The 27,819-nt window shown below is 35.8% G+C and overlaps 1 protein-coding gene across 26 annotated transcripts in view; it reads right to left on the reverse strand.

Annotated features, from left to right (window-relative positions):
* Nucleotides 1-27,819, reverse strand: part of NRXN1 (neurexin 1) — a 1,163,035-nt gene that overhangs the window by 141,408 nt on the left and 993,808 nt on the right. For 15 of the 26 annotated variants that reach the window (XM_049784303.1, XM_049784307.1, XM_049784311.1 and 12 more), the window contains 2 exons: nucleotides 18,350-18,439; nucleotides 16,631-16,950 (listed from right to left, as the gene is read on the reverse strand). In XM_049784303.1, the coding sequence (XP_049640260.1) occupies nucleotides 16,631-16,950; nucleotides 18,350-18,439 (410 nt within the window). The remainder of the gene's footprint in view (nucleotides 1-16,630; nucleotides 16,951-18,349; nucleotides 18,440-27,819) is intronic. The other 11 variants (XM_049784319.1, XM_049784318.1, XM_049784329.1 and 8 more) reach the window with 1 other exon arrangement.

Raw genomic sequence — 27,819 nt, forward strand, 5'->3', positions numbered from 1 at the left:
TTATTCCTGGCAGGCTCAGGGAACTTTATGGGGTACAAGGGATTGAACCAGGGTCAGCAGCATGTAAGACAAATGTTCTACCCACTGTAATATCTCTCTGGTCTCCAGTCATATTAATGCATTGCATTAAGATACTGGCACTACACACAGCTACACAGTACTAGTAACTGGATATTCTTTATTTCTTACAATTTAGTTTTCTTACATATAGAAGATTGGACGTAGCTGCCAGAAAGTCAACATATCTGGAGATAAACTGAGATGGTGATATATGGGGAAAAGAAGAATGTTAGAAAATTGTTAAAAGCATATTATTTTCATTTTACTAATGTGGGCATTCAAAGAGTAATCACTGCAATTTTGTGTAATTACAAAGACATATACTGAGGTCAGAGCAATTATACAGTAAGAAGGACACTTGTCTTGCATGCAACTGACCCAGGTTCAGTCCCCAGAATCCCTTATGGTTCCTCAAGCACTGCCTAGAGTCCCTGAGTGCAGAGCCAAAAATAAATCTTGAAAATCACTGGATGTGGCCCACACCCCCAAAATGGGGACATAAAATTTACTATTTAAGGTAACTATGTTACACTTATTATTACACATATAATTTAAATGATAAATAAAGTTCAGAGTAGAAGAAAAAGGAAAAATGTAAAGAGAAGAGCCCAAATTCAATCTTCAATTTTTATACAGAACAATGCAAATTATACACAAAATATTAATAAACATATGAACATATAAGAATTATTTAGAAATATGAAATCCACTATCAAAATAATTTTAATAATGGGTGTTGAAGCAAAGGATGGGGCATTAATAGCTATAGGTATTTATATATACTCCTTTAAGCCACGCTGATTAGCATACATGTGCTTATACTATGTCAGTGAACATAATTTAAAATTTTCTCTACTTATTTTTCCATATAGAAAATGAAAACTAAGTGAATTTTGCCAGCAAACCTCATTAGACTCAAGAATTGTGTAAAGAGCAGGTCATATCTGATATTATTATTTGCAATTTGAGGTGCCACCCATTGAAATAATGCACACAGCAAGAAGCAATTCCTGTGACATTTTCTCGGCTTTGTCTAGACTGATCTGTCGTCTCCAACTCACTCCACTCCCCAATTTTTATTTAAATCTGTGGGTCCAATTAGTGTAATGCCAGCATGCCCCTCTAATCTCTTCTGTTCCTTTCCTAATTTTTTGTCCTCTGTTCCCTCTTTAATTTACCTAGGAAAATATCACCGTTTCTCCATGTTTAAATTCAGCAATCAGTAGCTTTTCAAAACTCTGTGCACTTCCCTCAGTTCTCTGGGGATTACAGTAAACTAAGTATGAAGACAAGTTGCCAAGTCGCTCTGACCACCTCGTTAAGAGTCTCAGGGGTGCAAAGTGTATCTCTAATGGGTCTCAGCATGAGGCTTCCTCATTACTTCCCTTGCTAGCTTTGCCTACTCCTTCAACCCTTCAGAGTTAGTCTGAGTTTCCAACCATTGGACTATTGGAATTTTTGAGCTCCTGGTTTCAACTTGATGGTAACCTGACTGAGGTTCATGGCATGACACGGGAGGGAGCCGGGTCTAGTATGCACCATGTGAATGACTGCTTTGCTCCAGGAAATGGACCCACAATAAATCTCACCACAAATCAGTCTAGTTTTTAGGATCATGGTGAGTATTGGCATTTGAAATGAAGGACAGTGATGAGCCTCTCAGTGTGAGCTTGCTATTATATTATTTCTGTCCCTTCTCCAGCCCAGAGTGATGAGAGTTGAATACATTTCTGAAAAAGCATTTTTATACCTATGAAACTGTATCTGTGAAGGAGACATTAAATTGCTCTGTCCCCTTTATTTGCCTTCTCAACTTAGGGAGAGCTGTTGGGATTTTCTTCTTGGTCTCATGTAAAGGCAGCTGTATGTCATGAACAAAGAATTTCGCTTTTGATTGGTCACATTAATTTCTTTTACATAATACTACATATAATTTTGAAAAAGTCATTTTGTTTTTGGGTTTGGGCCACACCCAGCCCAAACTCAGTAATAATTCAGGGGTTATTCCTGATTCTCGGCTCAGAAATCATTCCTGACAGGGTTGGGGGATCGTATGAAATGTTGGGTTTTGAACCTTGGTTTACTACATGCAAAGCAAATGCTGCACATGCTGTGCTATCACTCCGGCCTCATGAAAAAAAATGCTTTTAAAATTGCAATTTCATTCTGTATTTAAAAGGGATTTATTTTCATATTTTTATGTGTAGTGTATTTATTCTCTGAAATTAAAAATAAATAATTTTGAGGGATTTTGGGCCATACATAGCATTACTCAAAGCTTAGTCCTTGGACTGTACTCAGGGATCACTCCTGGTACTGCTCAGGACTGAACAAACCTAGGTTAGTCAGCTGCAGCCAACACAAGTACCTTACTTGCTGTATTATATTTCCAGCTTGCCATACTCTGAAATTTCATTCTAAGAAAATTCAAGACTAGACCATTTGGAAAACTTTTCATAATGATTAAAAGAACAAATTGTGTTTGCTTTATTCATTTATTCACCCCAAACTGTTGGTTATACTGCCATCCAGGAAATAAATATGATTAGCTAGAAAGATGATAGCATGAGGTGAGTGGCTGAAAGGTGATATAAGGACCCTTAATTTCTTTTTTTTTTTTGGTTTTTGGGTCACACCTGGCAGTGCTCAGGGGTTATTCCTGGCTCCAGGCTCAGAAATTGCTCCTGGCAGGCACAGGGGACCATATGGGGCGCCGGGATTCGAACCGATGACCTCCTGCATGAAAGGCAAACGCCTTACCTCCATGCTATCTCTCCGGCCCCAAGGACCCTTAATTTCTAATTACAGGAAAGCCAGCACCTGTAGAGAACCTCTACTAGTGGGAGTCTTGTATTCACTCTTATCTCTGCCCTTTCTCCCAGAAGATATTCAGAAGTTTTTGGATTATCTACTCCCTGCACTTTTATCTTTTGATATGCAAAGACCAATTTAAGTTAGATTAGCCTAGCAAGGTAACTGTGTGTTAATGCTTGCTCTCTTTGTGTATTTACTGGTTCTAAACAGTAAATGTTGTAGGTGAGGGATAGTCAGTGCTCTCAGTCCATAAGGCTGTGAGCTCCTTGGCCTTATGCTTTGTTATATTATGTCTGTCTTTATTTTTTAAATTCTCACAGCACCCCTGCTCCAGGCCCATTTACCCAAGGCTGGTACCCATTTACTAAATGTTCTTTATAGGTGAAACACAGTTAGAGGAGATAGGCTTTCACTGCCTATTAAGGTACAGGCCTTCATGTTGTTTGTCAAAGGGAAACCAAAATAAAGTTTAGAAGCACTAACAGATTATTACCTGTTACTCATCTGAACATACATGTATTTATAGTCCCCAAAAGCTAAAACAAGATCTCTGTCATACTTTAAATGAAACACAGGGTTTAAAACTGTCCCATACCACTACTCATAAGACTTTAGAAATTTCCAATTAGAGTCAGTTATTAATAAGATCATAGGTACAGTTCCAGTTTAACAGAAAAGGAGGAAATAAGAGCATAAGATGGAGCCATATATTCAAAGACTGAATATAAAAGTAAAATTTTTGAGTAGTTGAGACAATGAGATTTTTTTTTTACTTAAACCTGTGTTACACTTCCCTCCCCTTTAAAAAAAGTTCCATATAATGTAAATAAGACTTTTAAGAGCACATAAAAGAATGAGGGGTTTAAGTCAAACACAACTTACTTCCATTGCAAATGTAATTATGCCTCTACAAGGATCTATAAGCAAAATTCTTGCTTCAGATTTTGCAAAAATCCCCATTCATTGATAGGGCAAGTGGGTCATTTGACTGCCCTGTGTTATCTTTTCATCATCCCATTTGTTGCTTTCCCATTAACTCTGTCTACTATCATTACTAATGTTTGCTATGCCATACTTGGAAAGGTCAGGTATAAAGAAACCACAAAATTTAAAATATTCTTGATAAATTATTTTTATTTTTAAAATGTGGTCATCAGAGCAGGAGAGTTTTCTCAGTGAAAAGAGAATTTTTTTTCTTTAAAAAAAAAAAAAGCTGGAACCAGAGTGGTGGCACAAGCAGTAAAGCTTCTGCCTTGCATATGCTACTTTAGGACAGACCGAGGTTCATACCCAGTGTCCCATATGGTCACCCAAGCCAGGAGTGATTTCTGAGCACATAGTCAGGAGTAACCTGGGGTGTGGCCCAAAAACCAAAAACCAAAAAAAAAAAAAACAACAACAACAAGCTACATCCCCTTCAAATCCATGGATACAACTATCAATTTTATTTTCTAGCAGTGAAAAATGTCTTCAGGTATACCTTAATTAAGGCTCCCCTAATTGTTCCAGAGCTCAAGTTGCTTGTAGAGTGTCCAATGATGAACTCTATTTTTGACCTTCTCTATTCTATTTAGAGACTGTGGTAATAGTTGGTATCACATGGAATCGTAGATAAAGACTCATGTGATCAGCCTGTTGGTACATTGGGTCATCTACTGTTGAGTATATTTGTGACCTACTTTTTGTATGGTGTTGGCTTGTTTAGTTCTATTTCACTTAGGTGATATTTGAGTCATAATCAGTAGTGCCTAGAATAGAATATAGCACATACAAGGAATACAGGAAAGAGCTAAGAAGAGATAGAAAGGCAAAAGGTGGTCCAGATTGACAACAAAGATGAGCAGGAAGATAACTGACCACCTGCTTTGCACCTGATGCTGCCCTAAGACCTTTATTTGTACTTTATTTTATTTTATTTCTTGACACTCAGTAATCCACCATCAAGAAGAACATGTGTTTTAGCTTCTCAATATAATTTGCTCATGTTTGACTTCTGAAAAAAATCTGACAGTGATGTTTAGACATGTCACAGGAAGTCTGGGGAGCTCCACAGATAGTGGATTTATTGAATATAAAGATAAACATGATTTAGTTGCCCCATTATACCTGTCAAGTGATTCTTCAAATCCCACTTGAACAGGAAATGCCACAAGTGCCTCTACAGGCCACACACCCATTAGCCTATCAGATCCATGATTAGATGCTGCCATGTATTACAGAAGAAGCTTTTCTACAAGTTGAGAATGAGTCCACCGCCAGGCTAGTGTCTAGCACATTGTCAATGCTCAGGGTATGTGAAATCATAACAGTGTTGCTTCGAGATGCTTGTTATTAAAAAGGACTAAAATATTTTCCATCTTCAAATGTGTTTCTGAGTTTCAATTGTGTAAGACATGTTGCTATTAATAAACGATCCATCTGTGATGGACAAACCTGGTCTATTGTTGATTTGGAGCACTTTTTTTTTTTTTAGAACCAGTAAAGTAAGTATTTTATTAAGTTTTATCATTGTCCCACAATAAGATGAAAAAGGGCGATTTTTATGAAGAAAATGTGTTGAAAACCAGTCACAAAGAAATGCGAAACCAGTAAATCACCCAAGCAGCCCAGCCTCAGGGTTGATCCACCTTACCCACACACAACATCACACAACACACAATATCCCAGCTCCATAGCTCCACAACTGCAGAAGTAATTTTAATGTCATGAGCCAGTTCCTCCAGCCTGATTCTCTATTATCGCTGGGTATTAATTACATACTGTCTTTTATTTTTCTTTTTTCTTTTTTTAATATATCTTTTATTTAAACAACTTGATTACATACATGATTGTGTTTAGGTTTCAGCAATGTAAAGAACACCATCCATCACCACTGCAACATTCCCATCTCCAATGTCCCAAATCTCTCTCCTCTCCACCCTACCCCCACCTGTACTCTAGACAGGCTTTCTATTTCCCTCATACATTCTCATTGTTAGGGGCTAATCTCCAAAACATACAAGGCACTGACAGAAATTTACAAGAAAAAATATCTAATCCCATCAAAAAATGGGGAGAAGAAATGGACAGACACTTTGACAAAGAAGAAATACAAATGGCCTAAAGACACATGAAAAAATGCTTCACATCACTAAACATCAGGGAGATGCAAATCAAAAGAACTATGAGGTACCACCTCACACTACAAAGATTGGCACACATCACAAAGAATGAGAACAAGCAGTGTTGGCGGGGATTCCCTCTGCTGGTGGGAATGCCATCAAGTTCAACCTTTAAGGAAAGCAATATGGAGATTTCTCCAAAAACTGGAAATCGAGCTCCCATATGATCCAGCTATACCACTCCTAGGAATATACCCTAGGAACACAAAAATACAAAACAAAAATCCCTTCTTTACACCTATATTCATTTCAGCACTATTTACCATAGCAAGACTCTGGAAACAGCCAAGATACCCTTCAACAGATGAATGGCTAAAGAAACTGTGGTGTATATACACAATGGAATATTATGCAGCTGTCAGGAGAGATAAAGTCATGAAATTTTCCTATACATGGATGTACATGGAATCTATTATGCTGAGTGAAATAAGTCAGAGAGAGAGAAAGATGCAGAATGGTCTCACTCATCTATGGGTTTTAAGAAAAATGAAAGACATTCTTGCAATAATAATTTTCAGACACAAAAGAGAGGAGGGCTGGAAGTTACAGCCTACCTCATGAAGCTCACCACAAACAGGGATGAATTTAGTTGGAGCACTTTCTAATTCATGCATACATTTACTTTTAATTTCAAGTTTTTAATATTATAATTTAGGATACAGTTCTTATTATAAATCTGTAAATCACCAAAGATCTCACTTTTACTCAAGACTAGGATACCTTAAGTGTATTTTTACATTAGGAGCATATACATCTTTTATAATTTGATTTTTATGTAAAATGGAAGTGGCTTTACCAGCAACAAAGATAAAATTCCATGGCTGGAAAGTATATACTTTAGAAAAATACATATATTTATAAATACATATATTTTTATGTGTACAGTTACATTTTATTTTTATGTTTAGCTATCCTGTAGGATGCTTTCTAGGGAAACAATTGATTGAAATGATACTAATTAAATATTATAGTATGAGATTAGTGATGATGGTGGTTCGAATCCCGGCATCTCATATGGTCCCCCGAGCCTACCAGGAGCAACTTCTGAGCACAGGGCCAGGAGAAACCCCTGAGCGCTGCCCAGTGTGACCCAAAAACCAAAAGAGAGAGAGAGAGAGAGAGAGAGAGAGAGAGAGAGAGAGAGAGAGAGAGAGAGAGAGAGAGAGAAATTAGTGATAATGATGATAAGGGAAGAACTGTTAAGTGCTACATAGGGAAATAAATTAACTAAATTGTCTCACAAGTATCTAATCTAATAAGGTTGATGCCTGGTTTGAAATGTTGGGGACTTTTCTCATATTTAAATTTCTTTTCTTTCTTTTCTTCTTCTTTCCTTCCTTTCTTTCTCTCTTTCTTTCTTCTCTCTTTCTTTTTCCTCTCCCTCCCTCCTCCCTCCCTCCCTCCTTCCTTCCTTCCTTCCTTCCTTCCTTCCTTCCTTCCTTCCTTCCTTCCTTCCTTCCTTCCTTCCTTCCTTCCTTCCTTCCTTCCTTCCTTCTTTCCTTCCTTCCTCCCTTCCTTCCTTCTCTTTCTTTCTCTTTCTCTCTCTCTTTTTTTTATTTGGAGGGGGGCCACACCCGTTTGACGTTCAGGGGTTACTCCTGGCTATGCACTCAGAAATCGACCCTGGCTTGCGGGGGGCATATGGGATGCTGGGGGATTGAACCGTGGTCCATCCTACGCTAGCATTTGCAAGGCAGACACCTTACCTCTAGCGCCACCTTCCCAGCCCCTCTTTTCCTTCCTTCCTTCCTTCCTTCCTTCCTTCCTTCCTTCCTTCCTTCCTTCCTTCCTTCCTTCCTTCCTTCCTTCCTTCCTTCCTTCCTCCTCCCTCCCTCCCTCCTTCCCTCCTTCCCTCCTTCCTCCCTCCTTCCCTCCTTCCTCCCTCCCTCCCTCCCTTCCTCCCTCCCTCCTTCCCTCCTTCCCTCCTCCCTCCCTCCCTCCCTCCCTCCTTCCCTCCTCCCTCCCTCCCTCTCTCCCTCCCTCCCTCCCTCCCTCCCTCCCTCCCTCCCTCCCTCCCTCCCTTCCTTCCTTCCTTCCTTCCTTCCTTCCTTCCTTCCTTCCTTCCTTCCTTCCTTCCTTCCTTCCTTCCTTCCTTCTTCCTTCCTATCACCCAGCAGTGCTCAAGGATTACTCCTGGCTCTCCTGGCAGGTATGGAGGACCAGATGGGATGCCGGAATTTGAATCACCATTGGTCCTGGATCGGCCACTTGCAAGGCAAATACCCTACCACTGTGCTATCTCTCTGGCCCCTATATTTTCAACTGGTACAAAAATCTAATGGAATTGTCTAGATAATAAAATATTCAGAAATCAGATTAAAATTTAATCTTGACTTATTAAATAAAGCTTACTGATATATATCATATTCAAGAAAAACAATAACTGATAAATACACATGCCTACTCCCTAGCTTTAGTACATATACAATTATTCCTGAAATTAAATATTTTTTCTTTCTTTTATGGGCAGTGGTGGTGGTGCGAAGTTGGGTCACAGCCTACAGTGCTTGGGGCTAGTTACTCTGGGCTGTGTTTGAGGCATAAAAATAAAAAGTTTTAACCTTTAAACTATATTTCTGGCCTTTTACTAAAAATTTAAACAATTTGCTTTTTTCTTTCCTTTTAAGAAAATAATCACGTGTAGCATACAGGTAAAATATAAAAAATATATGTCTTTGAAAACTGGCAAGCAAAATATTGTTATATATTATTTGTAATAATCCTCAAAAAGGCAAGAAAATAAATTCTAAAGAAGGTATCAACCTTATGAGTCTTTTCTGGAAAAATATACCCCCCATATTCCTGCCATTTACCAACTAAGTACAAAGTACTCATTCAATCAATTTCTCTAATGCTGATAATGATATCAAAAGGGATTATACCAAGAATAATAAACCCCATTTAGTCCAACTCATAGCTGAAATACTTGTTTTCTATGTGCAAGTTGATACAAGGGGCTATTATGATTTTTTAAATGTTTTAACACAAATACATTATCATGGACAGTTACAAAAATGGAGCTTGCAGGAGCAGGTATTGAATACATTCTGTCTAAAGCTGGCAAGAAATAGGGCCAGGACACTTTTTGCCTGTTCAATCAACAGCGACTCAAGGCTATTGGTGGTGGCAATGGCTGTGGGATTCTGAATAAATCGGTGTAAAGAAAGAAGGTCCAGGGCCCGGAGAGATAGCACAGCGGAGTTTGCCTTGCAAGCAGCTGATCCAGGACCAAAGGTGGTTGGTTCGAATCCCGGTGTCCCACATGGTCCCCCGTGCCTGCCAGGAGCTATTTCTGAGCAGACAGCCAGGAGTAACCCCTGAGCACCGCCAGGTGTGGCCCAAAAACCAAAAAAAAAAAAAAAAGAAAGAAGGTCCGTGGACAAAGTTTGATTGTCTAGTGACTATACTTGCTGTCCATACCTCTCTTTCATTATCTATGATAACACTCACCCTGAAATATTACTTTCTCAGTTTTTCCCTCCCACACCTAAGTTTAATTTTGTCCCTTTGTGAAAAGTATTTCATTAAAGATATCATTTAGCTATGCGTATCTCATTGATGTTTTGATTTAGAAACACTAATTCTTCAAAAGCTATTACTTCAAAGGCAGAGAGAGAACATTGCCTAATAGTAAGAACTAAGCTTGATTTTCTCATTTGTACCCGAATAAGAGTTTGCCAATAGATGCCTTTCTATGGTGGTAGCACAGGTCTGGGACTTTTTGTGAATTCTTTGTATTGAAGAATAAAACATAAAATGGACAATACTTTTGATCCCCCAAATTCCCTGGCACCAATCTTTGAACATTGTTCATGTACCTCCATGACTTATTTGATCCTCAAAATAGGCAGATGAAGTCAACATCCTCACATATCAGTAGGAAATGGAGTTATTTAGAAGTTATTTAGCCAGCTAAAGTCTCAGTCAGTAGTTAGGGGAAGAGTGACACTGATGTAGTTGTTGCCTTTGGGTGCAGATGCCATTGACTCTTCTGTGAAAATGCCCCTGTTGGCCAATGCCAGTCTCGCTTCCTTAGAATATCTGCTCTCAGACAGAGCTTATTCTAAAAATACCCTTTCTCTAATTCTCTATGATAACATATTCATATTAAGGAACTTAAAAATTCTCATGATGCCCTGCTATATCTCCCAGAGCACAGAGGCATAATGGGAGAGACTGGGGTAACATAGGAAAGAAATGAGTGTGAAGAAAGTCAGATCAAAGTATAGGTGTACTGCTAAAGGGGGTTGAGTTTATTGATATCACAGGGGAAAATGAGAAGGAAGAGGAGGTAAAGCTGTCACTGAGGCAGAGATAGTGCTAGTGATGAAAAGAGAATTCCAAAGAATATATAAAGAACATCCTAACAGTAAATAAGTTAAAGAGGGGAATGGCCTCACTAGTAACCGCTGTCCATCCTTGGTCAGCCGCTTGCAAGCAAACGCCCTACTGCTAGCCACCACTCCGGCCCCACAAATCCTAATTTCTGATGCTCTCATTCCATCTAACAGTGAACTAACATGTCACCAGCCATGACTCATTCCTTATTTAAAACTAAAACAAATAAAAATCTAGGTATATATTGCTCTCCCCTTTACCGATTATACATAGCATTTAGACTGGAACTTCCACACAAAGTCAGCTGGACCTGAAAAGATGCCTGAATTTTAACTGTCAATATTCTTTTATAATTGGTATCTTGGTATGATTGGTATAATACTCCTTGAAAATATACTCAAAACTTCTATTTGTGCTTATGCAACCGACACGAACATCCCCTTTCCTCTCTTTTTCTAATAGCATACAACACACCATGTCCATTATTTGTTGGATTGTATATTACCAGTCTTCCCCAACTAGAATGTAAGCTTTGTATTATTATACATTCTAACTTATTCAAAAAGCTATATCTTTAGTGACTAAAACAATGCAAAGTAAACACTAATGATCAGTAAATATTTTTAAATAAATGAAATGACTATATGCCTGGATAAGAATATGAATATGAATCCATATGAATCTATGGAATAAAGAATTTTCTTACAACAGACTTTACAATGTAAAGTAAATGTAAATGTAAATGTAATTTTATATCTGAGAACTTCTGCTTAGTAGCAAGGAAGGGGGGAACTCTGCATTTAAAATTATAACAAGGTCTACTTTTCTTTCCTGAAACCTTTAGTTTCAGTTGAGCAAAGTTTTGTTTGTTTTTTAAAATCTATATGCAAGTGTTTTCCTTTCATGTATGCACTAAAAATCTGCTGTAAAAATGCACATTAATTTAAGTAAATTCAGCAGAATGATTGGGGTAGGGGAAACAAAATTAATTATTCATGTCACCAGTAATTCTAAATGCAAAGCAGTTATCAGGAACACACGTAATTATAAGTGAGGCAAATTATTTTTAATAATCAAACCACAACTAAGGTTAATTAATCTTTATAATAAAAAATGAAAACATGCTCTTTGAAGTTACAAATGTAACTGTTAGTCTTAAGTATCTTCCATGGAAATTTGTGTGCGCTCATTAATTTTTTTCAAACAAACAGTATTAACTTTTCATGAATATTTCCAAAGTTAGCAGGAAGCAATGTGTTTTATAAATACAAATACTCTTCGATTTAAACACTAATTGGATTTCTTAGACATTCCATGCAATTAAAAAATCATGACTTTAATTTTACATGAATATGTGAAGTATATACTTATACTCATATATTAAATCTTTTTTTTTTTTTTTTTTTGGTTTTTGGGCCACACCCAGGGGCTCTTAGGGTTTACTCCTGGCTCTGTGCTCAGAAATTATTTCTGGCAGGCTATGGGATGCCAGGGATTGAACCCGGTCCATCCCAGGTCAGCCACATATAAGGCAAATGCCCTACTGCTGTGCTATCTCTCTGGCCCCTTATACTTTAAATCTTAATGGTTTATTTATTTATTTTTTAGTTGTATTGCTAACAACCTTGGACTAAGAGCCCAATAAAGGATGATTTGGGGAAGGGGTTCAATTGTCAAACTATTTATAAGTACTGTATAAGTAGAGTGCAACACAATTTTTTAAAACAAGCTTCTGAGAGTCAAAAAGAAGTATGTTTTTGGTTTGATGTTGTTTTGTGTTTTGGAGTCATACTTCCCTGCTCAGAAATTACTCCAGCATAGACGACCCTAAGGTGTGGAGATCATACCTGGGTATGATATTTTAGTAAATATTTTACCTGCTTTACTATCTCTCCAATCCGTAAAGAAATATTACTCATTCTGTTCTGCACATCACACAACATGCGGATTGTACAAAGTCAACTGGAAGGTAATCATGGCTCATCCGTAAAAGACAGGGATAAAATCCATGTTGTGTGAAATAGTTAAGAGAGCAACGATTCAGTAAAAGAGCCATTGCCAGTGTCAATGACATTTTCAAGATCATATAGCTCAAGAGTCCCTAGTTTAAATCACCTATTTTTGAGAGAAAGCAAGTTAACTAACCTGCCCATGCACCCAAGGGAAACAGAGGTTTGTGGGAAAATTGAAGCCAGGTTTCTTGATTCACTGTTCTCTTTCCATTACACTAAACACCCTCTAAGAAAAATCATAATACCTCTCCTTTTTCACTAAACATATATATGTGTTGTGTGTGTATAAATATCATGCAAATTATTATTTTAGTAAATAACTTTTGTTCTTTTGGAGTCACATCTGGCAATGCTCAGAGATCACTGGCTATGCACTCAGGAATCACTCCTCGCAGTGCTCAGGAGACCATGTGGGATGCCAGGGATTAAAACTGAGTCAGCACCCTGCAAAGCAAGCACCTTCCCACTGTGCCACTTGCTTTTGAGCAAGGAAAGAATTTTGGAGTACCAAAAATGTGCTACAAAGAATAGACTAGAAAATCACAATCTTCATCTTAAAAGAAATATCACAGTTTTGATTTTTCAGACTCAAACTAAGTAGTAAAATTTTCCCTTTGCATGTCGGTTTATTTTTACTCACTTATAAATTAATATGCATGTTGTCTATATATACATGCACACATAATCCATTGCCAGCTTATTCAGAAAAAAGGGCAGCATTGCCCAGTTCAAATTTGTTTGATATTTGATGACGATCTCCAGTGTCTCTCAGTATTCTGAGGAAATCATAAGGGCCACTATTTGAAATTATTCATACTGAGGTTAGTCTTATTTATAGAAAGTTTCCTATGGAAAGAGAAGTTGGTCTTAAGGAATATTCAAATCTTAAATATCGTCAAGGTCAAGCCAAATTTATTAGTATTATTTAAAACAGAATTATTATAAATATCTCTTACTTATAAATATGTAAAAGTGAATTATTTATATTTTAATATAAATTAGTTATATAATTATATAAATTATTTATATATAATCTATAAATTATGTAATATGTTTATACTGAATAAATGCTTTGCCATTTATATATTATTTATATTTTATTTAAATTATTATGTAAATTATTTATAAATATGTTAGACAATATAAATAAGCACTTAAGAACAGTTTCTGATAACTATTCTTTTATATACTTTGACTCTGAGAAAATTGAAAATACTTTTATCCCTTACTACTTGCTCTGCTGGATGCTCAGCAAACCTCATCTCATCTATTTGAAATGAATCCAATTGAATTCTGCTTGACCAACACTCTGCTTCCATAGTTCTACAACACGCAATCACTCCAAGGTACATTGCCATTGAAGCTTAAGTGGTTCACAGTTATTAGTGAAGGAAATACACTTTGATTCAGAAAACAGACCAGTATGGGTTTTGAAAAATAAAATGACCCTTCCTGCTAGACAAGTTCATAAGGTATTTGATGAAAGCAGGCATATCCATCAGACCACCTTGTAGATAGGAGTTAAAGGAAGGGACATTGGGCAAAAAGAGATCAAAGGTTGTATAATGCTTTCTCATGTTTCAACTTGTACGACCTTATCAATTTTAACAAATACCTTAAATTCTACAGTTAATTTCTACCTTTAAATAAACTTAAATTCTACAAAATCTTCATATTAGTGTTGACAACAGTTTAGCAAATGATTAGGTCAGTAAGATGAATAACAATTTTATGACTCAAAAATAAATGTTTGCTTTCTGCTTTTGGAGCCTTCCTACCACTCTGATATATACACCATTATATGTTATCGTATGCAACCTTAAAATAATTGCCTCAATTGATATATACAGCATGTTAATATGAAGTATTTAACTGCTGTTACTGGTCTGCTAAAAATCTGATGATTTAGAATATCTACTTCTAATGAACCTCAAAATCTTTTATTTAAGTCAATGCCTCTTCAAATGAACCAAGTAATCATTAATTGATTAGATCATTTACTTCTATGAACCAGTGCTGTCTTTAAACATGTAATGAAAGAGACGATTGCATTGGCAGTTAATGGGAAGCTAACCTCTTTCCTTTTATATTAATTAACATTATAAAACATATACATCTTTATTTCTGCAGTTTATCTTCATATCTGTAGATTTTAAGCAAGATATTCTGTACCCTATTTAAAAGAACATAATTTCTAATATATGTCAATTACCAATTTACTAATTACTAGTGTACTAACTAAAGCAAAGTTGTTCATTTTCTTATTTTGGTTTACTTAGAAATTTCTACAACTGTAATTTTTAACAATAAATCACAACTATTAATTAATATATATTTATTTCCATTCCATTCATTGGAAAATTTCCAATTCTTGGTATTCTAGAAAGATCTCCTATGAATTGTTTTATATAAAGAAAAGTGTTGATAAGTTTCCATGTTCTTTTTTATATGTCAAGTTCATTTCAAATATATGATAATATTTATCTTTGAATTTATAACACAATAATACATAGTTCAAAAAGAATAATAAAGAGTATAAATTGAATTATTAGGCATGCATAAATATATCTAAATTCAAAAACTTTTATCCAACAGCTAAGTGTTACTATCAATAATCTTACCAAATCACACAAGAGAAAAATCAATGGAATGAATGTCTGCCTAGCACAAATTCTTACTAATATGGATATTTGATTAACAGCAGAGTTTTACAAGGTACTGGAAACTAAAAGTGACACATGGTCCATGAACATAGATTAATGAACATTGGGAAAGAGCTCATTTTATTTGTGCCAAATTGCAAGTAGAAAGAGGGAGTGTGCGTGAGAAAAAAAAACCAAAATGGTCTATAGTTATGTGTATAACATGCAAAACTACATTTATGAATTTACAGAATGTACCATTTAGGAAGCATCTACATTTGCCTAAGATGTTTTTACTTTGTTCTTTTCTCATTCAATTTTTTAATTCAAAGTAAAAAATCAGAATTATTTTCTTTTTTGCCATATCTATATAATTTAGTAGGTAATGTTGATAAAAATTTAACTTGTAATCTTTTTATTTTTTGATAATCAAACATGAAAACATTTAAGCAATTTTTGTTGCATTTGCTCTTGTAAAATGTAATTTTTTTGTGTAAGTAAAGAATAAATATGAGTTTATTTTCCTTTTAAAAGTAATAGAAATATCCTCCCACCAAATAAATGAGATACTATTAAGAATAAAGGAAAATAACCAATGTTGGATGAAAGAAAAAATACAATTTTGAAAAAACACAAAAGAATCTGTACAAAGATTACCAAAGCCAACAGATATCAAAAACATTTAAGGGTATTTCACGAGTATTCCCAAAGCTTTTCATAAACAGTATGAACATAAGTTCTTTGACTCAGATAAGCAATTTTCTCATTCTTAGCTGATGCAGCTTGACAATAAATCAGTACCTGATATACAGTATGCAATAAATAAGTACATTATTATCAAATCTGCATACTACAAATTGATATGAAGACAGCAGCAGTAAATGGCATACCATTCAAAATATGTTCATCCAAGTCTATTTTCTGCATCTTTGTCCAAAAACACTAAGTTAATTTTTATTATAGATACTAAAGTAGACTCAGCATTTATTATGAAAGCCATCTGCCAGCCAACACAAACTTTCAAGGTGCTAAAATACAATAGAACTTCTATGCTTTCCCAATTTGCTTTATTTTGGTGAAATGCTGAGACATGTTGTTCTATTACTAATAACTTGACTTGTTTGCTTAATTTAAGGAGGAAAACCTTGTGCAATTAGCCATTTTTCTCAGGTTAAGCTAGACCATGATTTTTGAGCTAAGATTACCAGTTGACAACAAGCCAACGCAAAACAATTTATAGAGTCCCCCAATCTACAATTACCAGCATATACACATCGCCAATAATCAGAGAACATTATTAAACCAGTCTCAAAGGAATGTTTGAGATTAGAAATAAACCTATTATAGAAAAGACATATGGAGTCAAAGCAAGAGCAAAGCAGAAAGGGTATCTGCCTTGCATTTTGCCAACCCCAGTTTGATTCTGGGCACCCCAGATGGTCTTCCAATGCCTGCCAGGAGCTGAGTGCAGAGCCATGAATCTGCAAGAGCACTACCAGGAGAAGAGCCAACACTACAAAACCAGAGCAACAAGACACATGTGCAACAGCCCACTTTCACTACGTCCAGATCCCCAAGGAAAAAAGGAAATGCACAGTCTTACCTGGCTGATGGGTTCTTTCGTCGGAGGTTTTCCTCTTCTAGCTGTGCTGGTTGCCAGGGTCGTGGTGGTCTCCATAATCGAGGTGGACATCTCGGATTGCATGGCAGTAGCTGTCGACTCAGTGGTCATAGAGGAAGGCACTTCACCGACCAGTCTCACATTGCCCACTATGATGATGTTGGCATCATTTTCGGCTGCCATATTCAGAACTTTCAAGCCATTGTAGTAGAGCCCAGAGAGCTGGCCCTGGAAAGGCTGGCCCTGTTCCTTCCCGCCAATTATTATGGTGGCTTGGCTATTGAAGATTGTGAGCTGACGCCCTGTGAAAATAATATTACATACATGCAAAAATGTTGATTGTGAACTCTATAGTCTACACAGGATGATACAACAGATCTGTTATGGGGTGGAGAATGAGAGCAATAAACTATAAGAGCGGCATTTGACTCATAATTCATTGCTTATAAATGAGGTGTCCATGAAATGCATCATTATTGGCAAATAGTTGTACTTTTTCAATTGATCGGAAATGTAGTGCTTTTGCTAAAAGACCAATCAAAGTAATATTTTAGAAATCAATTTTTTAGTGGAGCCCCTTTCCCTCTTCATTCAAGAACTTACAGTCTCAAGACTAGGATGTTATTTTTTTTTTTTTAAATTTGAGACAGTTTACTTTTTACTTCAAATATTTGTCATTCTAAAATTACCATTAGCAGAAACTTATCTACAGAAGCTTCAAGTCTAATTTTAATTTGATAGTCAATTTTTTTCATAGTTCAAATAACGGCCATATGTATGTATACATATATATGCTATTCTTTAGAAACATTTTTAAAGTGAAAGTTTAGTTATATTTAAATTATTCTCGCTTTCCAACAATTCCACTGCAAAGTCATTCATGATTTCTACTGAGCAGGTCAGTGACAAAAACTTCCCCCAAATATTTTTTTTTTTCTGATTGGTTTTCAGCAAGTCTATTCAAACAAAACAAAATGTAAATAAAAAATAGCTTCGGATGAAAAAAAAAAATAACCGGCTTCAGGGATGATACACAAACCAATGGAGAAATGATGGCATATTTCCACCAAACAGCAATCCTCAGCAACAGTATGAATATCATCAAATTGAGTATCCAGTTTTAGCAGATTGCTCTCTGCTCATAAAAGGCATGCACACAATTTCAGTTCTGTTTTAATTAGGGCTTGCTCCAAATGCTCTTAGAAGGTTGCAAACGTTAAAGGGACTTCATTTTGAATGGCAATCCATATTGCCCACTATTTAAGATGCCTAGAGTTTAAAGCAGAGTTTTGTTTTGTTTTGTTTTTCAGGACCATAAGAAAGATATCAGAACTACATATATTTTTAGTTAATAATTTAGAGGCTGGAACAGGTCATATATTCTATGCATGATTTATCATTTTGGGTTAATGCTTACTTGTGCGTCCCTTCATAAATTGAGTTAGTGGATTATATTTAACAGTCCCTTTAACCTTAAGTTAACAGGGTAAGATTATTAAACAGCTGGTACGTCTAAAAAGGTATCGAAATTATTATACAAGGTATGCAAATATTACTCTCTACATTTTACTGTTTTAAGTCTGTTTTTAATTTAGTTTTACGGAAAATTTATTTTTTATGTTTATTGGTGTTACAATGAAGTACTACTTGGTTATGTTCAAATTATTTTTTTATTTGAAGTTTTAATCAATGTTTTTTTACCTTTGTCGAGTAGCCATTCATCAACTACTCGACCAAGTCGATATGGAATTCGCTGTCTAGCAATCGCCAGGCGCTCGTTATCATTGTTTCCTTTAAAGTTTAAAGAGACATTTCATTGGTTAAAATCTGTAAGGTCAAAGGTTAAAAGTTAATACTTAAAGCTTGAGCTATACAGTTGCCACATGATTTTTTGAAATTTGGAATTTTAAAAAGCTCTACCTAGAACATTTCATGTTTCCGCTTGTCATTCAATTCATTTATTTTATTTTAGCAAACAAAATTATTCCTATGTTAATTGAAAATTAGAAATCTGCATTTGAGCTAGGTTATTAAACTTATATTATAGACAGACCCGAACAACCAATTTAAACAGCATATCACAGCTTTACCCCCAAAATGACCATGATGGCAGGGTTTTGCTTTTTTTGATGTTTCTTATTAGCTAGTTAAACATGTTCAGGTGAACCAGGTTTAAGTTCTCAAAAGACATTCAACCTCTCATTCCAGATGAGTAATTTATGAACACCAAACTTAATACCGACTTTGGCACACGGAGGTATCTAAAATAGGCCTAACATGCTATATGTCCTAGTAAGAAAATAGAAATTCTTATTCAAATCATGTAAGGAAATCACAAAGTTTGAATATTTCTTGCACATGCAAAACAAATAAATTCATCAATCACTTGGACATCACAAGAGAGAATATCTTGCGCCCTCCAAATTGAGAGTATAGGAGAAGGCTTTGACAAAAGTGACTTTTATTTGACTGTCCTTTCATTATCTTTAAAACTTAACATGTAAAAGTGTTTGAGATTTGGAAAAAAAAATCAGTGTTGTTTTTACTTATGTAAATGCCTTCTTTTTAGTCAACTCTTCTAAAGAACAAAAGTGTAGGAACAAATTCATGCTACAAGTAGTGGTTCCTAGTCCTAAAATTTAAATCACACAGGATCCTTGCTTCTTTGAACAAAATACCTAGTGGAAACACAGTGTGAATTGACCTTGAATGTTGTTTGTAAGTATGTGTTTATTATTTCCTTATATTTCATCTCTAGTATACATGGTAAGAATCTAGGGAGTCATCCAAATGCTCTCTCTATATATAGTAAAATAAGTTTTCCCCTTTCCATGGAAATAAACTAAAATGGGATTTGAGCTCAACAAATTTTAGAAATACTTTATATGAGGTCTCAGAGATCCAAGAAATGTTGACTGAGAATAATTCTTTCTTTTTTTTTTTCCTTTCCCTCCTTGGAATACTTCTTATAAGCAACAACTGAATCATTCTGCATGATTGTGTAATGATATCAATTTTTCTCATGTTTAAAATAGTTCATATATGCTTTCATAAGTTAGTCTTAGAGACACAATACTTACCAAAGCAAATCACCATGAAAATCAGTCATGCATTTTTAGATCAATAGATGCAAACTCGATTATGTTTAGGCCTTATTAAACTTATTTTTTGAATACTTATATTACTGAAAAATCCTTCACTCATTATTTCATTTAAAATGTAAATTTTAAAGTAGAACCAAAAATAACAAGTGATTAAAACATTCATAGTATCTCTATATAGTACAAAGGTTAAATATAATAAAATATTCTAGGCTGAATATTGAGTACATCAATTCTTTTTTAAACTAAGGGCTGTTCTAAGGCTATTTTTAACATGTTTGTTTGTGTTTTCTTCATATGTAATATATATTAGAGGCAGTAACCTAAATTTTAATATTGATGTGACTAATAATAGTGTGACTGTTAGTAAATATGTTTTCATCTTACAGGTGATTTGTAAAATAAAAAGTTTATTTGACAAATTTATAAGCAAACATGAAATATTTGTTCTAAAACAAATGCCCAATGCTCTGTGAACTTTATTGTCAACTCTATCTCATTTCACACTGTTATATTATCAGGACTTTAAAATGCTAGCATGCTTCCATCAGGACTCATTCATTATCCCTAAGGCACCACCCAAATAGGGTCACAGATTATCTCTTGCCCAATTACTGTCCTGAAAATTAACCAAAAATTACTCTCATCCATTCTCCACATGCGGAGGAATAACTAAACATGACCCTTTTCTATTACAAACCTTTCTAGTCCCTTCAGGAAAAAATATAACTCAGGTCCCATGCAAGGTTTATGAGAACTTTCTTGATTTAATCTCTTTCTCCCTCCCCTACTCTTTCCTGTGGGATAGCTACTTGAACTTATCTTTTTATCATATGATATTTCCTTCAATTGTTCTAAAATTCTTGTTCTATGAATATTTTTTTCTATTAATATTTTTATTGACACTTTTTTGTTGGTTGTTGAGCCACACACCCAGTGACACTCAGGAGTTACTTGTGACTATGTGCTCAGAAATCGCTCCTGTTTTGGGGGACCATATGGGATAGAACCAAGGTCCGTCCTGGGCCAGCTGTGTCCAAGGCAAATGCCATACCACTGTGCTATCACTCTGGCCCCATCATTAACACTGTTTAAGATACTTTTTTGGGTCCAAACCCATTTGAGCTCAGGATTTATTACTGGATCTAAACTCATATCACACCTGGTGGGGCTAAGGGACCATATGGTATGCCAGAGATCCAAACCAGGTAGGCCACATGCAAGGTAAGTGTCCTCTCAATTTTACTACTGTTCTGGCCCTTCAGCATTTTGTAAAAGAATATTTCTCCTCATTCCCATAATATATCAATCTTTTCTTAGTTCAAAAACACTAATGGAACATTCCTGTTATTTTTCATATTTCCTCAGGAAGATGACCCAAAGGTCCTCATGCTAGATAAACTAAGTATTTGCTTTCCTAGTACCTGAACTAAAAGTGAGTTGATAACTGCATATTCAATAAATATTTCACAACAAACTTTTAATTTTCACAAGGTTAGTTATCTGTATGGCTATAATATTTACACTCTCATTGTTTGAAGAATTACAATCATCTAGCCCTCCCATAAAATATTGGTCAAATGATGTGGTATATAAAATCTTGTTTTCAACTTTGATATCTTCTGTGGCACCATTATCTTGATTTTCATGATCTAACAATATCATCACTCCTTGTTCCCCAAAAGATCAAAATAAATACTTATGTCCCCAAAATAAAAAATATGAAGCTTAGATAGTCTAATCTCAAATTAATTGATTCACTTTAACTTGACTGTTACATAAGGTGTAAGTCATGGATTCAACTTCATTTTTTTTTGTTTTTTGGTTTTTGGGGGTCACCCCAGCAGTGCTCAGGGGTTACTACTGGCTCTATGCTCAGAAATCGCTCCTTGCAGGCTCAGGGGACCATATGAATTCGAACCATCATCCTTCTGCATGGAAGGCAAATGCCCTATTCCCATGCTATCTCTCTGACCCCCTTTAGGGAATCTGTGCTGTTAAATTCTTTGCTAGGTGTTTATGAATCCACAAATAATCCCCAGAATGAGAAATTACTTCCCATCCCCATGTCCCCCTTTTTGGGGAGATCTTGGTAATATTTATCCACAGCAAATAATAATCCACACAGACAAGAAGATTAGGGTGTAAAAGATTGGGCAAAGAGAGAGAAGAGAGAGTCCTTTTGCAGCCTACAACCAGCTCTCGCAAAAAGACCCCTCTTCCCTGTCCATCAAGCTATTTATTGCCAACTCCACAGCACCCCCACCTGGAAGGTCTAGGTGGGGCAACAGTCACAGAACAATCCTAAGGAAATATTTTTATATACAATTCCAAGAATAATCTTATGGAAACTTTTTCATATACTACAATTACCCCCTTTTTTGGTAAAGAAACAATAATAATGTACAGAAGTAAGTAATATTTTTTACCATTGTAAAAAGAACATCTAAGCAATGGTAAAAGAGTGGCTATTTGCATAAGCGCATCACTGGAAAAAGTACAGAAAAAAATTTAACCTAACATAGGGTGTTCAAAACTAGAAACAGATGTAAAGGAATCAACTACAAGCTCCAGAGCAGAAAAAAATCTACAGTGTCCAAGATGAACATTTCCGAGTAAGTTTTTCCTTGGAAAAGCAGAAGTCAAATTTGAAATTCCAAGATTCAGGACCTAAAGGTTAGATAAGGCTTTGACCAGAGAGGATTAAGGTCCCTTTGGTCTTTGGCCAGGATGGAGGTTGGAGGTGACATGGATGAAATAAGTAAGATGCAGGGCTAGCTAAGAATGGCATGCGTAAATGGTTAGCAGCCACTTCTGTTGGCAAGGGCAATAAAGATGTTATTTCTCTGGAAGCCTGCCTGTGAGTGAGTTCAATACCTGTTGCTTTCCTAGAGCCAGACCCGCCGGTTAATGGGGGATGGAGCGACATGGCCGGGGCCTTAGAACAAAGGCCTCCATCCACCATCCAAGACCATCTTAAGGACTGGTTTGCAACATCTGGCGCCCGGAACTTGGATGTAAACCCTGGACCCAATAAAACAGTGATTATGGTGAAATTTCTGCTTTTCAGTTTGATTTTGGCTCTTTTCAGTTGCAGTCAGCCCAAAGTGGTGGGCCAGTGGAACCATGTTCAATTATGGCCACCACCCCTTCCAGGGGCACATGGGCCATTAAAACAGAAGAGGGGAAAACTTGGATCACCCCCACCTGTGACCCAGAACTAAAACTTTGATGCCGAAAATCCTTTTTCCAAAGATTTTGGCCTCCTCAGAGACTGATGAAAGGCTTTGGTTGGAAAAGTACCAGGAAGAAAAATCTTCCCTAAACGGACTGATTCCTAAGTATGACCTTTAGCCTGAATTTGGATTTTAACTTTGAAAATTTCAGACTGGACTTTTAACTTGAATAACTTCAAATTTGAACACCCAAACACACCCGGTGAAGCTGTGGCCGAGAGCAGCGGCAGTGAAACCTGCTTCCAAAATGCCGCAGCTGCAATCAGCCAACAACGCACCAACAATGCTGCAAAGAGCTACACTTCCAAATTCTGCCCACTTGCATAGATGGCAGCTGTAGCCGGCATCACTCTTCAGCGATTCAGGCTGCTTTCACTGTAGCCTGCGGCCGGGTGGGGAAGAAAAACAGCTGAGCGCCCTAGCTGTGGAAGACAAGCTTCTGCTCCAACCAGAGGCAGCAGCCGTGCATGGAATGGAGACAAAGAACCCAGCCCTGAAGCAGCTGCAGGCCCGGTATCCCATAAGGGTGAAGCCACAAAGAAGCGGCAAAAGTGGGAATCTGCGACCTGCCCTCCAGATCAGGAGAAGTTAACCCAGCTGAAACCCCATGGAAGAAAGCCACGTGGTGAGAGCAGCATGAGACAAGATCAACGTCTGGACATTTGGTTTTAGGTGAAGGAATTTCACAATAGGTGTTGGTAATGGGAAAAAATTAGGTAGTAGTGTAAAAAGTTTTAAAAAAGGGGGAGTAATACAGCTTAGCCCAACTAAAAGATATGATTTCTAACCGCCTGCATCTAACTTTAATCTAAGTCATGTTCTTGCCAATTTAATGTGCTTTATTGTTTTCCATAGTTAATGTTTCCATTGGTGTAATGTTCTACCGTGTATTTTTATGTATTGAGCCTGTTTTTAAAATGTATGTTATGCATTTATGCTGTAGTACTTGTGTGTAGGGAAGGTTAATAGGAACAGAAAGTTCTCCCAAAATAGTTTAAAAGTATAAGAACATGAAAGTTCCTGGATAGTGCTTGATAAAAGGCATTAACAGAATTTTACGTTACAAATGTATGGTGTATTTTGCAGAAATGTTATTTTTAAGATAGGTTGATATATTAGTTTTACACTTTAAAGATTGTTGCTATGGAAATATTACCTGCCTTTGTCTATAGGTGGAAGCCACATAACTTATGCCTTTTGTCTTTATGTAAAAAAAAAAAGGGCAGATGTGGCCTCATCCCCCCATTCTTCCCAGGTAACTTGATCTTACCTGAAAGACCCCGCCCATTCCTGGGAGGAGTCTTGGAAAAGTTAGATAAGGCTTTGACCAGAGAGGATTAAGGTCCCTTTGGTCTTTGGCCAGGATTGTGGTTGGAGGTGACATGGATGAAAGAAGTAAGATGCAGGGCTAGCTAAGAACGGCTAAATGCATAAATGGTTAGCAGCCACATCTGTTGGCCAGGGCAATAAAAATGTTATCTCTCTGGAAGCCTGCCTGTGAGTTAGTTCAATACCCGTTGCTTTCCTTGAGCCAGACCTGCCGGTTAATGGGAGATGAAGCCATGTGGCCGGGGCCTAAGAACAAAAGCCTCCATCCACCATCCAACGCCATCCTAAGGGCTGTTTTACAACAACCCCCCAAGTTCACTTTTAAAAATATGTTGTTATTCACATTTACCAACACCAATTGTTAAAAATAACTATTTTTACTCCACATAATGTACCCAGATCTTTTTGTCAAATATTAGTTGATCATAGTTTTGGAGAAATATGTTTTAGGGTAATTTATTCTTGCATTCAGTTCTGAAAATCTATGCTCTTATCCTCCTTGACTATTTCAAAAGAGTTAAAGAGGATATGTATATTTCTTTGCATATTTATTTAGATGTATTTTCTTAATAATTATAATTCTTATTGTGTATTTCCTTATGTAGATGAAGTTTTCTCCATCCCGTTATTAGATTTGTTTAGTAGTAAATTCTAGATAAGTTTTTTAGGGTTCTGAGTTCATGTTATAACCAGGTTATAAAGATAGTTTAACTTGTTATTTTTACTTCCATATACACCAGTTGTATCATGTGGCATTGCTCCTATTTGCATAAACACATTAATATGGAGAAATCTTCTGTATAAAAAGAATTTCTTATCTAATACGGATAAGAACTCATTAATTTTATATTGCAGGGGTGGCTTTTACTCTGGGTATTTGTCACAGTGACTTGATTTAAGATTTAGTATATTGGATATCAGCTGTTCATCCCCAAAACTTACATCCTAGCTTTGGAATCAACATGATTTCTGCACTAGCACCAGGAACCAAACTTCTATTGGGGAAGATACTAATCCTGCCCTGGGACCAACTTGATCCAGAGTGGGTTCATATGATTCCCTGATGACTTGGAAACAGCAACAGCTTGTGTTCAGGGCAAAGTTCCCTGGATTACTACCTAATAGTGACATGAAACCAGGAAACGTTCCATGACACCCTGATTTTGACATGCAATTTATGCAAAAAAACAAGATCTCTTAATTAAGAAACATGACTGCAACAACAGCGATTGAGGAGAAGTTTTACTGGGACCATGACAAAAGACTTCAGGATTAGACAATTTAGTATGCCCAGATCTTGTGGTTGTTTATATGGCAGGATGCTTTATGGGTAGGACCTTCTTGATTTTAGGCCAACAGTTTTCCTTTTTATTTCTCTCAATTTTTTTTTTTTGCTGTGCCTATGCAAAAGGCTGCCACCTTTTTTTCTTTTCTTCTTTTTATTTTAAACAGAGACTACTGCCTTTTTTCATAGAACCTTGGTACATAGTAACTTGTTTACCTCATATTATTGCATTTTTCTATAAAATTAAGAATAAAAGAAAAAAAAAAGAAAGGATGAGGCCATGGGCTAAGTGGTCTCAGCACAATGGTGGAGTTAAAAAAATAGAACTAAGTATCCAAGCCAAAGTCAACAAGAATAGAATCAAGAGATCTAACCATTAACAGTTCAAACTTAAACTTAAAGGGGCCTTTTATATTGGCAGGACAGGGAGCAAAGGGTGGTGGTATAGGATGCACTCTAGGAACATTCGTGGAGGGAGGTCAACACTGATGGTGGAAATGGCCCTGATTCACTGTATATCTAAAATTCAACTATGAAGGATTTTGTAGATCACAATAGTGGCAATAAAATAAAATAAATTTTTTAGACATGAGAAATTCTTAAATAAGATTACTAGCTATACATTTTATTTTTCTGATTAAACACTTACTAACCAAAATAATTGAATACAAGTAGAAAACATAGAAATCTTTCCTTGTGGCATGTCTCAGGGTTCAAAATTTATCATTAAGCTCAATATTGAAATTGGCTTTGTTACAGATGGATATTACTACTTTGAGAAAGGTTTCTTTCACCCTATTTTGGTGAGGGTTCTTATCATGAGTGGATGTTGAATTTTGTCAAAGCATTTCTGCATCAATTGACATAATCACATCATTTTTATCTTGCTTTGTCTTTATGTTTTTGCATTATGTTAATTGATTTGCATATGTTTAATCACCCTTGCATCCCTGAAATGAATCCCACTTGATTGTACTTATCATCTTTTTAATATACTGTTGCATTCAGTTAACTAAGATTTTGTTGAGAATTTTTGATTTGATGTTGACAGGGAAATGAGCCTGAAATTTTCTTTACTAGCAGCGTGCTCAGTTTTGTGAGAGTACATGATTCTAACAATCTGTTCATTTCTTCTACTTTCCTCAGCTAAACAGATAAAAATTTCATGTTTATAGTATCTTGATTTTTCTCTATATCTTGAATTTCTGAGGGTTCTATTATAATTTCTACATTTCCATTTATAATCTATTTGGGCTTTTTCTCTTATTTTGAATGACTTTGGCGAGGGGCAGTGTTGTCGATCAAATCCAGTGCTTCATATGTGCAAAGCAAGTGTTCTACCACTGGTCCATATATTTGACCTCAGAATTAAGTATTTTTGATAAGAGGCAGTCCCAATAGCCATAATAACTTTAACACAATCAGCTGACAGTTGTAAGCATTAGTTAGGGTGAAAATATAGTATAATGAGTAAATCAAATATGGTTCCATTGGTGAAAATTAAAAACATATTTTTGATCTTTCAGAATGAGTGTTTAATAGACACTTTTATTTTATTTGTGTTTTAGTTTGGAAACAACTCTTGATTCAATGCAGAGGGTCATTCTGAGTAGTGCTGGGGATCACATTTAGGTTACTTGCTTTAAATATGCTCTAGCCTATTGAGCTATATCCAGCCAATATCCACTGTTTTGATTAAATCCCAAATAATTTAATTTTCCCATCTAACTAATAATATTTGGTCATACAAGTAGTAATAAAACTCAAATTCTTGACTTAGAGTTAAAATTTATGACAGGACTCAGAGAACCAAAGGAAACAGAACTGTAATAAAATTTTTATGACTATTGGTCAATAGAGACAAATTATATGAATTTCACAAATATATTATTTTTCTTTTCTCATTTTTATGGTTCTTCCATCCAAGGAGTTGAAATAAAGCTATCTAATTTTGACTTTAATTATTATCATAATTGGGGTGAATAAAAAAACCCTTAAAAACAGTGTTAAAAGGCTAATAATATTTGTCCAGAACAATAAAAATAAAAATACTTGTTTCTTATGAAGACTTCTATTATTTTAAATGTACAAGATTGATATAGTTTTACAAAAATGACTATTTTTTAAATAGCAGCTTTAATATGGGCTATCCAAGCAATAGGCACATGTATGGTTGTTATGAAAACCACTAAAACTGAACATAGTTGGTATCATTCTAAA

The sequence above is a fragment of the Suncus etruscus genome, chromosome 12 (genome assembly GCF_024139225.1).
Source record: "Suncus etruscus isolate mSunEtr1 chromosome 12, mSunEtr1.pri.cur, whole genome shotgun sequence".
NCBI classification, from domain to species: domain Eukaryota; kingdom Metazoa; phylum Chordata; class Mammalia; order Eulipotyphla; family Soricidae; genus Suncus; species Suncus etruscus.